Genomic DNA, 17,104 nt, shown 5'->3' with positions numbered 1-17,104 from the left:
AATTCTCGAAGAGATACCATGAATGTATTTGACTAGTAAACGCACGTAGAATCAATGTTGCATGTCTGCATTAGATTTAATGTTCATAACTCTTTTTTTGGATAACTCTGAAGCTGTTTATATTTTATTTTTTTATTTTTTTTAAGATTTTATTTATTTATTTGACAGAGAGAGACAGCCAGCGAGAGAGGGAACACAAGCAGGGGGAGTGGGAGAGGAAGAAGCAGGCTCCCAGGAGAGGAGCCTGACGTGGGGCTCGATCCCGGGATTCCAGGATCACGCCGGGAGCCGAAGGCAGACGCTTAATGACTGCGCCACCCAGGCACCCCAAGCTGTTTATATTTTAAACCAACAAATGTAAATTAGCATTTTAGTTAGATGATCCCGCATCACATGGACTTGTAGAATGTGCATGCTAGTGTCTATATTTCTGAGTTTGAGAAACTCTTAATTCATAACGATTTATTTTTAAGCCAATGAAATGGAGCTCTTTTACAAATTAATTTTGACAATACCCTCTGGGGGTAGAAGAAAATACCGTCTCTGCATGTACATACCCAGACGTACATAAACACACAGACACAGAGAAATTCTAGCCTTATTTTGAAAATTCTAGCCACGAAACAGGTACATCGATATAAAAGCCACTAATTTATAAATAACAGTTGAGTTCAAATTGTAGCTGTCAGACAGAACAAGTTAAGATTACCTGCTCAAATGGCTGAAGCTTTTTACTAATGCTTCTGGGAAGACATTTAGATTTGTATTTGTCCTTGACAGGTTATCTTACGGGGGGGCTGTGGCCTAGCATTTGCACAGGGGAATCTCTACAGCATTTTGTGTTTTTAAAAATCTTCCCGCCCCGCCCTTCAGTCTCAAGTGGTCATGGGCTGTGTTTTAGTTGTTTCTGGGGGTGTTTACATTTTAAAGACATGGCAAAATTTACACATGGAGGGGACAGAGAAAGAATGTGAATTTTCTCGTAGGTGTTTTGAAGGGTATTTGTCTATTATCAGAAGTCCAGGGTAACTACTGGACTTAAAATTTTTCTTCCTTTTCTGAAATGCAGAACCACTGCCTTCCAATATTTGGATTTTTTTTTTTTTTTTTTTTTTTTTTTTGGCGAGATCTGCCAATGTCTGAAGGCAAATAGGAAAGGGTCTGAGTGGTCTGAGTAGCTCTCAGTGTAACTTTCTTGCCTCTCCAGAGATTCAAGTGACAGATCAGGGATTGTTGGTTTTAAGTCCTTTTTTTTTTTTTTTAAGATTTTACTTATTTATTTGACAGAGAGACAGCCAGTGAGAGAGGGAACACAAGCAGGGGGAGTGGGAGAGGAAGAAGGAGGCTCCCAGCGGAGGAGCCTGATGTAGGGCTCGATCCCAGAACGCCGGGATCACACCCTGAGCCGAAGGCAGACGCTTAACGACTGTGCCACCCAGGCGCCCCTAACTCCTTTTCTGTCTTGCATTCCTGCGAGCTATCTTCAGAGAATTGGATCACTGCTCCCACTATAATGCTTAGACGTGGACTCGTCCATGCCACCACACTATTTTGAATATGTCTTTTTATGTCAGGGAGAAGATTTCCTACTAAGGCGGAAATTAAAAGATTTCTATATTCTGGAGCTTCAGGGCATAGTACAGTATGCCTTTGAGAAGTCTGTATAAAGCATTCAACAAAGGCCTTTGGAGGTTCTCCCTCTTTCTGAGAGCACAATTCAACCTTATACAAATTCACCGTACAGGGAAAGACTACTATTGCTTCTATCAGCCCCTGGACATTGGCCTCCAGTTGGTCCTTTTCTGGATCGTCTGTAGGAGGGCCTGGGAGAAATCCTGGCCATCTCTTTCCCCTGTGGGAGGGGTTTGTCCCCAGGGGGCCCTTGGCTTGTCTGTTAACCACACTACAATCATGATGGGACAATATTTTAGCAGCCAGTCAAGGTCCTCATGGGTGTCATGGTGAATGGTCGTCAATATTTCTAATTCCTGTCTAACTTTGTCAGGGTCTTCTGAAAGTGGAAGTTAAAGGGCATTATAACTTAGAAGGTCTGTTGCTATCCAGGGGACATGAATTCTTTGCGGTGGTGGTGGGTCGTTGGGGGGGGGGGTGTCCAGGATGTATCCAAAAAGGACGTTGCATAGAAAGGCTTGAAGCTGAAAGAGCCTGATGATGGAGCCCAGCAAAGCGAGCCTGACTCTGTCGCAGGTGCTTCTGCGAAATTCACTTCCTGGGTTTCAGCACTTACATGAGTAACCTGTACACTCAGAGCCTGGAGAACAGGCCGGAGTGCTGTCTGTAAATCTTGTGGGGAAAGGGAAGCTAAAACAGGCGGCTGGGTGTTTAGGGATTTTCTGGGGGAAAGTGGAGGAGTTTGGGGGAGTTAAAGGAATTTGCTGAGGAGATGAGGCTGAATTTTAAGAAGGGGAATTGATAGCAGATGTGGGTTTTCATTTTTGTTCTAAGTCTAATTTCTGATCTCTCATCTTGTTAAGGGAGTCCCTAAAACTAGCTGTTATTCTCGTTTGTATCTACTTTTTAATTTGGTCTTTCCATAAGTAAGGCATAATAAGATATAAGAAAGACATATGTCTTTCCATAATAAGACAGTTGTTTAGGATGAGAACTCTCTAAATTTTTTTTTTTCAGATATAGACGTTTTCCAATTCGAAGGATCCTTTGGGCATTGATGAGTAGGATCTTATATTAATCTCAATATTAGCTCAAACCAATTAGGCTTAGTGGCTTAATGAAGGATGCAAAAGAGATGCACCAAACTAAACCAAACCAAACCAAACCAAACCAAAAGATGAACCAAGTGCGGGTACGAAAGATACAGCCGTCACAAAATCCAGAAAGTTTACTTCCAAATGTAGCCCAAGAAAACAAGACCCTTGGGGCGCCTGGGTGGCTCAGTTGGTTATGCATCTGCCTTCCGCTCAGGTCATGATCGTGGGGTCCTGGGATTGAGCCCCGTGTCAGGCTTCCTGCTCAGGGAGTCTCCTTCTCTCTCTTCCTCTGCTCCCTCTGCCCCTCCCCCTCGGCTGGTGCATGTGCACATTGTCTTACAAATAAATAAAGTCTTAAAAAAAAAAAGAAAACAAAACCCTTCATTGTCATATGCAGTAGGAATTGTGTAGTGAAAATGGTGTCTCCAGTATCTCATGAGAACAGGAGATGCTTCCAGTCCCAGACTTGCTGATCTGCGACACCAGGAAAGTGCTACTGAAATGGGATCTCTCCAGCACTAACAAGACAACAAAGGTTGAGATGACAAAGGCCCCTTGTGGATTGGAGCCCTTGTGACAAATGTCCCTGTGAGCTGGCATGGGAGTGCTGCTAGACACACACTGGCAGGGGCACCTTCTGGCTGGTGGAGACCAGAGAGAATGTTCTCCCTAGTCACAAAGCCAAGCCCTGAGGACATAGAACAAGATGAAAAGAGAACCTCATGTGGTTTTCACACAGGGGACCCACAGCAAAATTTGTTTAAACAGACGCTACTACGGTGAGAACCATGAACTCACCAGTCTGTGAGGCTGGCTTGAACAGCAGGCTTCTAGGGCCTCTGTCTGTGTCCTACCCCATGGTTTCCCTCCTCATCACAAATGACACACAAGACAGAAAAAGGAAAACAGTGACCATCTCTGGGAGGAAAGGGGTCAATAGCAAACAGAAGTACTCATAACAAATCTTTACAGTAGTGGCAGTAACCAAGGAATTAGTTCACACAAACATTTTCTCCTGCTAATCTAAATTTAGAAAAGAAAAGGACTCTTTCCACTCTTGCTCCCAGCAGATCCTGCAGGCAGAGACCCAGGAGACTGATGTGGTTTAAGAATTCTTACTTTCTAAAACTAAGGATGTACTGTATGGTGCTTAACATAACAACACAACAACAACAACAACAACAACAACAACAACAACAACAACAACAAAAGAGTTCTTACTTTCTGCTGCCTCCATCAGAGACCCCAGTATCTCCAGCTGCACGGCCCCAGAGTGAGAGTGTCAGCCAGTGGAGAGCCCCATCATGGGCACCAAAACTGTAGGGGAGGAAAACTTTTTCCTTCTTCCCTTCTAGGTTCTTTGGCTGGTCTAATAATTAAATTGACATAAGACAGATTAACAAGAGGAAAACAAATTTAGTTTTGTACAATGAGATCCTATAAAAATATGAGACTCAAAGAAGTGACCAAAGCAGGCAGCTTTTATGCCTGTTAGCCAAGGAAACAAAAGATTCATGAAGAATTGATGAGACAAAGGCATTTGGACTTTGGATAGCAAATTAGTGAGGAAGTAACAAGGTTCATTTACGCAGCCTTCTTGGCCCTGAATTTTCTACCTCTGGTGATAAGCATGTCTTCTTTCTTGGTGCAGGGAGGGCACCTTTCACAATGGAGACTTATTTCTAGCCTTCTGAGGGACAGAGGAGGGTCAGAGTGTTCTTCTTGCACTGGCTGTTTCTTTTCTTTTCTTTTCTTTTTTTTTCTTTTCAAGATTTTATTTATTTATTTGACACAGAGAGAGACAGCCAGCGAGAGAGGGAACACAAGCAGGGGGAGTGGGAGAGGAAGAAGCAGGCTCCCAGCGGAGGAGCCTGATGTGGGGCTCGATCCCAGAACGCTGAGATCACGCCGTGAGCCGAAGGCAGACGCTTAATGACTGCACCACCCAGGCGCCTCACACTGGCTGTTTCTTAAGTAACTTTAATTAAAAAAAAATCTCTCTGCCAAAGTGGCATATTTGGGGGTGGCCTATTCTGCTCCCCTTCAAAAGTAAGTAGTTCCAAGGGTTGTCATAAGAATCAACTACGATCATGCATAGAGAGCACTTGTAGTGCCTGGCATGGAGTAAGCGCTCAAAACAGTTTCTGCTGTTATTATCCTTAGGCTGTTCTGCTGTATATCCCTGACATAGGTTCATTCTATACCATCAAAGTATAGTTTGGTGGAATTGGTCTGAGGTGACGGCGATCGAAGGTTTTGCTAAAGATTAGGTTCAGGATATTAGGAGGATGAACAGCAAATCTTCCAGGTAATTATTTGTGAATATTGATCCCCCTTTTTCGATAACTATTTGGAAGCATACAAGTTAAGGAAATATTCTCGGGAAAAAACGTGAGTGCAAATGTTCTCCATTGTCCAATTAGGGCAGATCCATATACCCTGACATTCAGCTAAGCAGAAGAGAGGGTCGACACTTTTTTCTAGTTAAAGAATCCAGTCAGGAGATACGTCTTAATTATAGGAGACCATCCCAACTCCCCAGGGACGTGGGCTGAGCTAATACTGTCCTCAGAATTCAATTACTATTACTTACTACACACAGTTTAGTGGACAGCCTCTGGCCCTAATAATCTTAGCCAGGAAAATTTTTATAGCTGGGATTTGCATTTAGTGAACATTAAAAATTCTCAATAAAGCTTTCTGGAAATGTTTAAATTTAAACAGTTTAGCTCCCTGGTAGATACTTCCATGTAATTTTGGTAGAAAATATATCCCAAGGTAACGGACACATTTCTACTGTATAGAGTGGTCAGACATAATCCAATTAAATGTTGGATGACATCTGCCGAAAAGGGTGATTTTAGTTTGGGTGAGTTGGTTTTACGTAATTCTTTTTCACAGTAAATGGAGAGTAGGAGTAATTGTCCACTGAGGCCGCTTCTCGCTGCTGTTGATAAATCATTAGCACTGGTTTTCCTTTAGAGTAGGGATCATGCGTCCGGTTTGTCCAGACGTGGACTCATAGGGAGATGCTGGAGGCTGCTACCTGACAGGACACTTTGCCTTGGGGACTGCAAGTAGCCACGTTGACAAGAGTCAGGGCCAGGCCTGATCCCAGGGGGAGCGCCCATGGACGCGCAGACCAGGTACCAAAAATTTCCCTGTGCCGAACAGAAGCAGTGGGCCGTTGATCATGGTGACAAGCCTCGCATGGCCTCCAGCTGGATGAGCGGACGAGGACCCATCTCTGAGGTCTATGCAGGGCCCGGAGGAGGGACTGCAGGCTGCCTTGGAAGTGGGGCTGGGCCTGCTGGAAATGGATTTGGAGTCCCAGGTGACAAAGCAGGTAGGATGCAAAGTCTGTGATTTTTTCCCCCCTGCTTTTCACCACCCCCAGGTCTGATGTGCAAGGGTTGACAAAAATAGCAAATGACTCCAGGTCCTTAAAATGTCAGCAGTAACAGCAGCATAACAAGACAAATACCCAGGCGGTCTGCTGCAGGGCCCGCGCTTCTGAACTGCCCCTGGCGCTCGCGTGGCCAGGCGAGGAAGGAGGGGATGGGGCTGTGTGCGTGCTTCCTCGTGGGGGGCCTCTCCAGGGTGCCATGCATCCAGGCCGTTGGCTGCCATTTCTGGGGCGCTGGCCATCTCCCCGGCTTTCATCTCGTGGTTGCATGGGTAGGAGAATGGCTTGCGCATAAAAATTCTGCCCTGCCTCAGTGTCCCCGCAGACACTAGGCAGAGCATGTCCATGACACCTCTTCTAAGTTCTTCTCTACTGCCGTGTATGCTGGTAGACATAACTTCATATCCTGGGAAGCATTTACCCGGGGCGTGGAAGCATATGAAGAATCCTCGAGGCCAGTGATTCTCAACTTGAGATGCTTATATTGTAATGACCTGGGAGCTTTTAACAGTCCGATTGCCCAGGCCACCCCGTAGGTGGCTAGAGTCGATGGGCTGGTGGTGAGACCCAGGCAGCAGAATTTTTAAGTCTCTTTCAGTGACTGCAATGGGCAGCAGTCTCTACTAGTGGGGGCTGGGGACCCCCTGTTCAAGGCTGAGTGATAGCTTCAGGAAGACAGCTGTTGTCTCTGACTGATTGTGCGGCTCTTTCTGCCTGATGTGTCCCTTGCTTCCTCTTTTCTGTTTGGACTGAGAGAGCACAGCAAATGCGTGTTCAGACCCCAGAGTCCAGTGTCTAGCTACTCCAGGATTAAATAAAATGAGAGCCCAATGTTTACCATCCAAAACATTTTTATTTATTCACTAGACTGGCACTGTGATAACAAATGTTCTGTTTGTCTTAGAACGTTCTTCTTTTTCCACAATTGATACTTTGGATCTCTGCAGTTTGGGGTGTTTGTCTCATCTACTGGGGCTTGAAATGAGGAAGAAACCGAAGTGTTGAGGTGTGGGGAAAGGCTGAGATCTTTCAGGATTTTTATTGGAGCGCCGTGACCTGTAGGAGAAAGAGAGCAGAGAGCGTCGGAGCAAACACATCTGAGGCCAGAGTAAGGGTCACAGGGCATGTGGACTTATTGCACCTCCTTCCCTGATGAGGTCCATGGCCACGGTCAGATCCGGTGAGCGGTCACTGCGCTGTCCAGGCAGGTTATGGGAACCCGGAGCCGATTGCGAAACACTCACAGCAGGGCTTAGAGTCCCTCTTCCTTGTTCTTTCTCTTCTCTTCCACTGCTTGAACCCTCCCTCTCCCTATCTCCATGTCCATCTCACTCTCTTTCAGTGTTAAGTCTTGTTCAGAATATCCACTTTGGAGATCTTTCTGACAATGTGCTGGGCTCCTTGAAATCCGCACGTGTCCCTCGAATCCATCCATCCTACTGGTACCTGCATTCTTTGGACTCACGTGGGCAGCCCAATGCTAACAAGAAGGTAGTTTGAGCTCAGCGAAAACACGTCTTCCTTCTGTGTTCCCATCTTTTACCTATTATGTATATATTTTCTGTTCAAATTATGCATCTGTCTTTAATTGGGCAAATGGCTAGAATAAGAAAAGCTTTCGAAGTAATCACTTTAAGCCAATCTTATATTTTCAAAATAAGATGCAGAAAGTTTGGGAGAGGGTCATTTGAGAACAAATTTAACTGCACATCATTTTTTAAAAAAAGATTTCATTTATTTATTTGAGGGGGGAGGGGAAAATGAAGGGGAGAAGCAGACTTCCCTTGAGGAAGACGAAGAGGGAGAAGCAGACTCCCCTCTGAGCAGGGAGCTGCACGCGGGGCTCGATCCCAGAACCCTGAGATCCTGACCTGAGCTGAGGGCAGACGCTTAACCGACTGAGCCACCCAGGTGCCCCTTAACTGCACATCATTTAAAAAAAAACCCGAAACTTTTCCAGAAATGTACGAACCATCTGAAACAGTCCCATTACCTTGTATGTTTGGAATACGCTACCCACATAATAGTTGATTCTTCCAATTGATTGAGAAATAACCTTTATTACCGATCTTTCATTGAATATCCATGGGAAAAGTCATGATGAGACCATGGCCAATAAGCTCAAGATTCTTTTCACATGGAATTATAATGTTTTACATAGAAACATATATCCTGCAAAATACAAAATCAGGATGTCAAACTGGTCTTGTTCTCTGTTCCAGGTATAGTGGGAATAAAGCCAAATAGCCACACTCAGACTGGGTTTCCTGTTGATAAAATGAAATAGTGGCTTTTGGGGCTTCAAGGGCTACCGATATCCATACTCTTTTTCCTTGCTTCTTCATTAAATGCACACACACACACACACACACACACACACACACACACTTCATTTAAGAAGTCATGTAACCACCTTACAGAAATGTTGCTAATGAGGGAAAAGCCCCCCATAATTTCATTACTATGATAAGAACACGTATTGTTGGGGGGTATTCCTTATAGATTTTTTTTTCAAGCAAGTTACTTCTTTAAAAAAATAGTGTATACACAAATTTATCTTATTTTTTCTGTTACAGTCTCATAAGCATTTTTACAGGTTGTAGCATAAAATTCACAGCCTGCATTGTGAATGGCCATCCATTCTATGGAGTGGATGTAGACACATACGATTTACTTCACGATGCCCCGATTTTCTAATTTTGTTCTCCTAAGTAATGTCGCGGTTGTCCCTGTGAGTCAAGCCTCCTCTGATATTTTAGAGCATTTCCCGAGCCTGGATTTCCAGGACGTGACTGCTGTAATTGGCCAAGCACCGCCCCGCAAGGCTGCTGGGGCACCCGCAGGCACCACGGCGTCTCTAATAAATAACCCGCATTGATCTCTCATTTTGTGATTTATCTTGGTTTATTTGCTCTTCGAGCTTTGATTCATGGCTCCAAGGGGCGATTTTGGAAAATCATTTACCCGTCAGCCGTGGCACGCTGACTGTAGCCCATAAAAGGTCGAGGTGGAACAGACCTGAGATGCGGATCTCACCTGCTGATCCCCTTTCCAGGACGATAACCCGGACTCTGCACACAGTGACTGCAGGGAGGAAACATGGACAAGCTGTTGCTGTGTCTGCTGGTCGTCGTTACCCTCCCTGGTGCTTTTTCGCAAGGAAGTAGGTGCTTGCTTCCGATGGCCTCTGAGTCCTTGTCTCTGGGCTAGCCTGGGCAAAGCCACAGGGATGATGTCCGGCGAGGGGGAGGGGTACTGGTCTGGGGCAGAGGGCCATCTGGTTTCTAAATCCGTTCTATCCATACATAGAGAACACATCTTTGTGGCCTGACGAGCTGTTACAAAAGAGACCACTGGCCCCAGTGGCATCACTTGGGTTAAGCCCCACATCAGCAAACCAAGACTTAACAGCTAACCTGACTGCAGTGCCAGCCACCCCCCACCCCCCGAGTGTAACCTTTAACCAGTCAATCTGGAATCACCGGCTCATCAGTAGTGAGGTCGTCAGCCTGAGAGCAACCCTTCCTTCCCCCATAGGAAGGTGGCTGCCTGAAATAATCTACTCTTTGCTAGAAACGTTTTCTTCCCGAACCTTCTACGACGCAGCTCCTCAGAGCTGCTTCCTATCTGCTAGATGGGGGGCTGCCTGATTCATGAATCAGTGACTAAAGCCAACTAGGTCTTTAAATGCACTCATCTGAATTTTGTTTTTTTAACGTAACTCAACGGCTGACACTTTCTCTCTCTGTTTTCTATCCTGCAGACACGTACAGAAAGGCCTTTGTGTTCCCCACAGAATCAGATACTTCCTATGTAACCCTGTTTGCTCCGGCGCAGAAGCCGCTGAAGGCTTTCACCGTGTGCCTGCAAGCCTATACCGACTTGACCCGCCCGTACAGCCTCTTCTCTTATGCCACCAGGACGCAGTACAACGAGATCCTCCTCTTCAAGGAAAGGCCTGGCTTATACAGCGTCTCCGTGGGTGGGTCCGACGCCTACATCAAGGCTCCTGAGACTTTTTTTGCACCAAAGCACTTCTGTGTTACCTGGGAGTCCAGAACAGGGATTACAGAGCTCTGGGTGGATGGGAAGGCCATGGTGAGGACGAGTCTGAAGAAGGGGTACACTGTGGGGGCAGGAGCAAGCATCATCCTAGGGCAGGAGCAGGATTCGTTTGGTGGGGGCTTTGATAAGAACCAGTCCTTGGTGGGAGACGTTGGAGAAGTGAACATGTGGGACTACGTGCTGTCACCAGATGAGATCAGCACCGTCTACAACGGCGGGGTCTTCAGCCCTAACTTCCTGAACTGGCAGGACCTCAAGTATGAAATACGAGGGGAAGTGTTCCTCAAGAACCAGCTGTGGCCCTGAGGCCCTTTTGTCTGTGCTGAGGTTGCCTCCTTGCCTCCCTCTCGTTGCCCTGTCTCGGGCTCTGAGGCGTTGCTGTCCTACACATATGGCTCTGGGGCCCTGGGGGACCATAGTCCCCTCTGCCTTCTCTTCCCGGTTTTCCTCAGCTCAAGGGACAGCGCAGGGCAGAGGGGCTTTTTGGAGAATTACCAGGCCACACCCAAGGCCAATCAAGTCTGATTTTGGGGAGCGGGATCTAAGCACCAAAGGGATTCCAGTGTTCGGTCAAGATGGGGAGCACGCGTTTTCAGCACGCTCAGGAGCAAGCGAGCCAACTTCTCTTTTCCCCCTGGAAGCCTGCCTGTGTTCACCTGCAGCCCTGCTAACATCTGCATTTCCCTCTCAAGGCAAACCCACCCCTTTGACTGTGCTTTAATGAATTGTCTGCATAATCCAGGAGGAGAGTCTTTCCAGCATTCTGACCCACCATCCATTAGGATGTGGTCATTATAAGTTAGAACGATCTGTAACTCTTTAAAAATCTAAAAAGAAATGTTTCGTTGTTGTTTCTGTTTCATGTGTTCTACTTTTTCCTCGGGACCGCCAGTTCTCATTGTGTGACATTTCCATTACTTCTCGTTTACCATCACGTAGAGCGCTCTTACCTGTGGGCCTCGCCCTGACAACGTAGCTTTCACTTTTCTAAGTCTCTCCTCCGCACCACTGATTCGTTTTTCTGTTTGGCATATTGGGATCCTTCCTATTTCTAATGCCACCGAAAATCCCACAGCGCGTTTTGAGGCTGTCTGGAATTCCTTCTTGGATTTAATCTGTTCTTCCAAGGCTCAGTTTTCCTCAAGTCCCTGTTTCCTTCAGTTTGCCTGAGAGCTTCATGCTGTTGCTGCGTCAGATTTTTTACACATTCCATCATTAATCTTTTTGAAATAAATCTTTTACGTGCCTTAAATTACTGTTCTTTCACGTCTGAGTACTTTCCGTCATCCTGCTGCTCAAGGCTGGTGCGGGGGTGAGTTCTCGAGCCCCTGCCCGCTGACCTGGTCACGGTTAGACCCTGACAATCTGTCGGCCTCCTGGGGACTCCTTTGCACAGGAGGAGCTCCCAGTCATGCAGCGCCCTCCCCGACAGCCTGCAGCTCCCCGTCAAAGTGACCACCATCTCTACCAGTTTCCACCAACCATCCCAGACTTCAGAGGTGTGCTTACTGAGTCATCTGTGTCTTCATTTCTCTATCTGTGGAGTAAGGAATGCTGGAGAGGACAGCGTAGCAGCGATCAAGCAAGACCAGGTCTTGGGTTCTTTTGGAGAGGGTCCTAGGCAGGGGAAGCTTCCGTCTGCCTCTGACGGGCTCCTCCTTTTGGGAAGAGGAGGGGCTTGTGCTGGTGTCTCTCCCCAGTCTGACATACACTGGTCCACAGTTCAGGGTCAAATGTCATATGCAAGGGACAGCTCTCCCTGGGGCTCCGGGACCCTTCCCTCTCCACTAGGTGGGAAGTAAATAGAGGCTCTTCTTGCTGAGCTGTCTTGAAGCTTAGATCTGGGGGAGGGGGCTTTCAGGAAGGTCTTTCTTACTTTGGATCCCAGCGGCATTCTCGGCCCACCGAAAGACAAGGCTGGTGCTGTGATCCTTATTTGAGTGCTATCTCTATTTCTCAGTTCCTTTAGAATGCTCAAGAGAGGAGAGGACGTTGTCCCCTCAGAGCTCTAAATGCCACAAGGAGAGAAGGGTGCTCCTTTGTTGAGAGGCCTGTATTTTTCCACGTACAGCAGCAGGAAGGGGGGCTGGCAGGACTCCGGGCCTGTTAGAGCCGTAACAGAATGGTGGGTGACCTGTCACAGGGGATGGGCCTTACACCTGGAGCCAGCACAGGCTTACCCAAGAGTTCCAACTCTGGAAATTCAGATGTTCCTCAAGGGCTGGGGCAAGTTCACCTCCAAGCAAACGTAGTCCAGTGCCTGGAATCCTTGGCCTTTGTACTGTGGGTGCCAAGCACTGACAGGCTGAACTAGGTCCTGTTCCTCTCAATATGCTTTACTCATGTTCAGGGTCAAAGAGGGACTATTGAAGGTCTAATCTATACAATTCTATGACCCATTACAGTTTCTTAAAGCCCCCACCCCTTTCACCCAGCGTTTAAGACAACAGACCACCTGAGCTCAGATGCTGGTTCCATCTTTTAGTGGCACGTGACCTTGGGCAAGTTATTTAAAATGGTGTATTCTACAGATTTCCTCATCTTTAAAATGGAAATAATGAGCCTGGGTAGCTCAGTTGGTTAAGCATCCGACCCTTGATTTCAGCTTAGGCTATGATCTTAGGGTGGTGAGATCAAGCCCCATGTTGGGCTCTGTGGTCAGCAGGGAGTCTGCTTGAGATTCTCTTTCTCTCTCTTCCTTTGTCCCCCCCCAATAAATAAATAAATAAATAAATAAATAAATAAAATATAAGAAAAATAAGATAGGGATTATATAGGGACTCCTTTACTGGCCCACAGCCAGTACTCAAGGCATGTTATCTATGATTTGTTAATAGTACTGTTAGCTTGATCACGATTGTGGATTTCAAAGACCCAGACTCTGGATCAGAGACCCAGTGGGTTGAAGGGATCCAGCAATGAATAGATACAGAGGAAGGGGGCCTCCAGCCCTGAGGATGATGTGTCAGCTTGCCATGGAGTAAAAAATCATGGACATGATTACAGACTTACGGGGATAAGGGGGCACATTTGGAAGGTCTGTCTCTGGGACGCTGTGGTTTCAGGAGACAGGTTCACTCAGAGGCAGAGTGAAGAAACAGGGAGAGGGGAAGAGGCTTCCGAATTTGGCAGAAAACTCTCACTCAGATTTTTAGGAGGACATCGCAAACTTAGAGAGGAGGAAATCAACCTACAAAGACAGGCTCTATGCTACAGTGAACCACCAGGAAATGGGAAAGACGTGGGTGTTCTGTGACCCGTCTGCGTGAGGCCACAAGACAGAAGGCCAGGGTCAGTGGGCCGCTGGCCTCGAAGGGCAGAAGGGGCCATGTTACAAGGAGCAGCACAACCTCAAACTTCTGGGGCAAAGAGGTGGGAAGGCTGCTGTCTCTGTCACTGAACAGCCTGTCACTTTGGGTCTGAAAACTCTAATCTGAGGACAGGTGGTGGCTGGGGCGGCACTGGGTCGGAGGACACGGGGGTCACCGCTGGACCCTAGAGCAAAGGCGCTAACTACGGAGTCACTGACCCTTTGCTGGGAAGCGAGGCTCAAACAGGAAGCATCTCCACACAGGCTTCCCTGTTGCCATTAAGCAGAGAGAAGGACCCTCCAAATGTAAATGAGAGCCACCCCGCCTGCTGAACAGCCTGCACAGGGTTTCCGAGCCGCTAGAATACACTGGAACACGCTCCCTGGCCCTCAGGCCCTGTGTTTTCTGACTTGTGCCCCCTCTGTCCTGTCTCCCTCCTGCCATTTTGCCTGTTCATTGCCCCCACAAACAGGTGCCAAATGCCTGTGGTGTGGCAGGCACTCGCTTCAGATGCATGGATAAGCAGGAAAGCCACAGAAGCAAGAGCCACAGAACCACACGTGCACACACATACGCATGTGCACACACACACACTCACACGCACACACACGCACGGTCTCAGACAGCTGGGACCTAGATTACGGCAAGTTTACACACGTGTGATGTGTTTCAACAAAGAGCTGCCTGTGCTCTTTCTCCAGATCTTCACATGGCACGTTCCCTATATTTGTTTTCCTGTCTGTTCTTACTTTCTAAGCAGATATCACTACCTGAAAAAAGTTGGGGGTGCGGGTTTTGTTATTGTTTCCTCTCCCACTAGACTGCAAATTCCGAGAGCAGTGACATTATTGCCTATAGTATTCCCAGTTTCTAGGATGGCTCATAGTATGTTCTCAATAAATATTTGATGAATTAATTAATTCTCGAGAAGGCAGAAGCAGGGAAGACATGGTTCGGATGCAGCTGAGGATGGAGAGATGCATAAAGAGTGGGATGTTGTGAGCCCATAATTTTGCTCACGGGTTGGTCTGCTGTAAGTGTGTGACGGTAAGCTTGCTCCTTGCGGAAGGGAGGGAGTGGCCAGAGTCCACACTGGGTTCTGCAGGATGCTTCTGGGAATAAAGCAATTAGGGAAATGGAAATTAAAAAAATATTAAGAAGGGATGCCTGGGTGGCTCAGTCGATTAAGCATCTGCCTTTGGCTCGGGTCCTGGGATCGAGTCCCACATTGGACTCTTTGCTCAGCAAAGAGTCTGCTTCTCCCTCTGCCTCTGCTGCTCCCCCTGGTTGTGCTCTCTCTCTGTGACAAATAAATAAATAAAATCTTAAAAAAATATTAAGAATAAATGTTGGAGTAGGCAGTTAGTTAAGTTCTAACGGGAGACCGGGAGGTCTGCAACAAGAAGTCCTGGCCAGCTATGGGAAGGTCAGAGGCCCTCCACAAGAAGCCAGATCAAACCAGATAGGCCCAAGATGGCGGATGCCATGACAGGAAACCCCTGACCAAACAAGGAAGAAAAAGCTCAAAACCCTGCTTCCTGCCCCAAGTAATAAATACTCTGTCCCCTAGTTAACAACTATCAATACAAGATAGAAACCCAACCCCCGGGGCATGCATATCTCTCTTCTCTCTTCTCTCTCTCTCTCTCTCTCTCTCTCTCTCTCTCTCTCGGCTGCTCTCCTATCTTGAGAGTGTACTTTTACCTTTAATAAACTTGCCTGCTTGTGTAACTTGTCCACTGTGCTGCGTGTCTGTCCTTGAATTCATTCTCGTGACAAGACTGAGAACCTTCTGCGACTCCTTGGGGTCTGGCTGGGTCGAGGTCCCAGGGCCTGGGGTTTCCCCGGTTTCCCCGGCAACATGAGTAGGGCAGATAAGGGGATGAAGAGAACACTGTCTTGATGCACTGGGAGTAATGCATGGAATTGTTGAATCATCACATCATACACTTAAAACTAGTAACACTCTATTTTAACGATACTTCAATAAAAATAAAGAAAAAAATTTTTAAAGAAAAAGTGGGGTAGACAATAGGGGGATCAGGTAGCTTCAGGAGAAATCTGCCTGTTGCTGCTTTGCCAATTGCAGACCATTACACATCCCTCAATTTTTCAGACACAAGTATTTCAAATGCTAATCACCACAACAAGAGGCAGGACACAGGTTGCTGAATTTCCCCCGGGACATTGCAGCATGATGAACTTCTTCATGAGAGGGTGATTTCTTTTAAGTGTGTGTGTGTGTGTGTGTGTGTGTGTGTGTGTGACATGTGCTTACTCATTGATGCTGAAATTTGGCTAGAGTCTCTTTTGTTTTTAGATCAAAGTATAATGAAGGGGAACAGAATATGGCACCTCAAAGCACGCCTCTTTGGCATATTCACTATTTTGAGCTGGTTATTTTTAAGGAACAGCAAACATAGGAGGCACTCTGAAAACAGAGTAGAAGCAACCCTATTGTAAAAGACATTTGCCTTTATGAGGGGAATCTCCATTCGTAAGGGTGTCTCCCTCTCTGTACCAGGAAGATGGGGATGACTCAGTCTCTTGACTCTCTTATCAGTGGAGAAGGTCAGGAGGATATAAATCTGCATAACAACTTCATTCTTGTTCATTGTGCTTTTCCTGGTGACTCCCCACCCCCAAGGCCTTCCTTTGTCTTTCGGTGGACTAGGTATTTAATTTGTTGGCTTGGGCCATTTTGGAGAGTTTCTCTGTTTTCCTGGTTGTCTCCCACACAGACAGGAAGAACACGTTATTAAGTTTCTGTTTGTTTTTCTCCTATTAATCTGTCTTTTATTACAGGGGGTCTCAGCCAAGAACCTAGAAGGGTAGAGGGAAAATTATTCTGCCTCCCCTACAATAATATACATATAAAAATGCACAAATCACAAGTGTGTAGCTCGGTAAAATTTCCCAAGGTGGAAGATTCCCACGCCAGTATGGACTCGTAGGTTAGTTTGGCTCCTTTCTATCGTATAGCACCTTCACCTGAATGAGAATGGTCATTGTCAGCGTCCACTTCTGGTTCCTAAGCTCAAAGGGAATGTTTTCAATAATTTGTGGTGAAGTATGATGTTTGCCCCATGCTTTTTTTTTTTTTTTAAAGTACCCTTGTATCTTCTTATGGCAAAAGAGAAAGTTCAGCCTTGCAAACAGGCCTTTGCAAGGATCACAGTCTTGGGCCTGTTCTGCTAACATTTTCCTGTGCAAGCTCGCATTCCTTTGGCACTGTCAGCTACTTTGACAGGCAATATGTAATGTGATGGAAGGATAAGACCTTTGCCCTGGCTTATTCTTCTGTTGGTGAGTTTGAGAGTGGGAATGGGGTAGAACTCAGAGTAAAGAGCTTCTAGTATTGTAAGATGGTCTCATTTTCTGTTCATTCCACCCACCAGGTGACCCTGTCCTTTTGTCCCCCTGCCCACCTAGCCCAAGTACTTCTGCTTTCCAGAGGCCCTCTCTTACATCGGATTTTTCCTCAGGTGAGACTAGGGGAGGAGGGTGTGGAAGGGAAAGCTCGGTAATTGGCCTGACTGTGCGCGCTTCCTGTCATCAGCTCTCTGCCTCCTGTGGAAGCACCTCGGTTTACC

General features: G+C 46.7%; 1 protein-coding gene across 3 annotated transcripts; it reads left to right on the top strand.

Moving 5' to 3' along the window:
- Window positions 1-9,234: 9,234 nt before the first annotated feature.
- On the top strand, window positions 9,235-10,506 carry LOC103672058 (C-reactive protein). 3 transcript variants are annotated; one of them, XM_040634576.1, is made up of 3 exons: window positions 9,235-9,298; window positions 9,899-10,024; window positions 10,391-10,506. In XM_040634576.1, the coding sequence occupies exons 1-3, from the start codon at window positions 9,235-9,237 to the stop codon at window positions 10,504-10,506; spliced, it is 306 nt and encodes a 101-aa protein (XP_040490510.1). The 3 variants fall into 3 exon arrangements, with proteins under 3 accessions (XP_040490510.1, XP_040490511.1, XP_008698934.1); XM_040634577.1 differs by having other exon boundaries at window positions 9,899-10,028; window positions 10,428-10,506; XM_008700712.1 differs by having other exon boundaries at window positions 9,899-10,506.
- Window positions 10,507-17,104: the final 6,598 nt, after the last annotated feature.

Source organism: Ursus maritimus, unplaced genomic scaffold (genome assembly GCF_017311325.1).
Source record: "Ursus maritimus isolate PB19 unplaced genomic scaffold, ASM1731132v1 scaffold_2, whole genome shotgun sequence".
Lineage (NCBI taxonomy): Eukaryota > Metazoa > Chordata > Mammalia > Carnivora > Ursidae > Ursus > Ursus maritimus.
The sequence above is the reverse complement of the archived record's forward strand: the minus strand, read 5'-3'. Positions and strand labels throughout refer to the sequence as shown.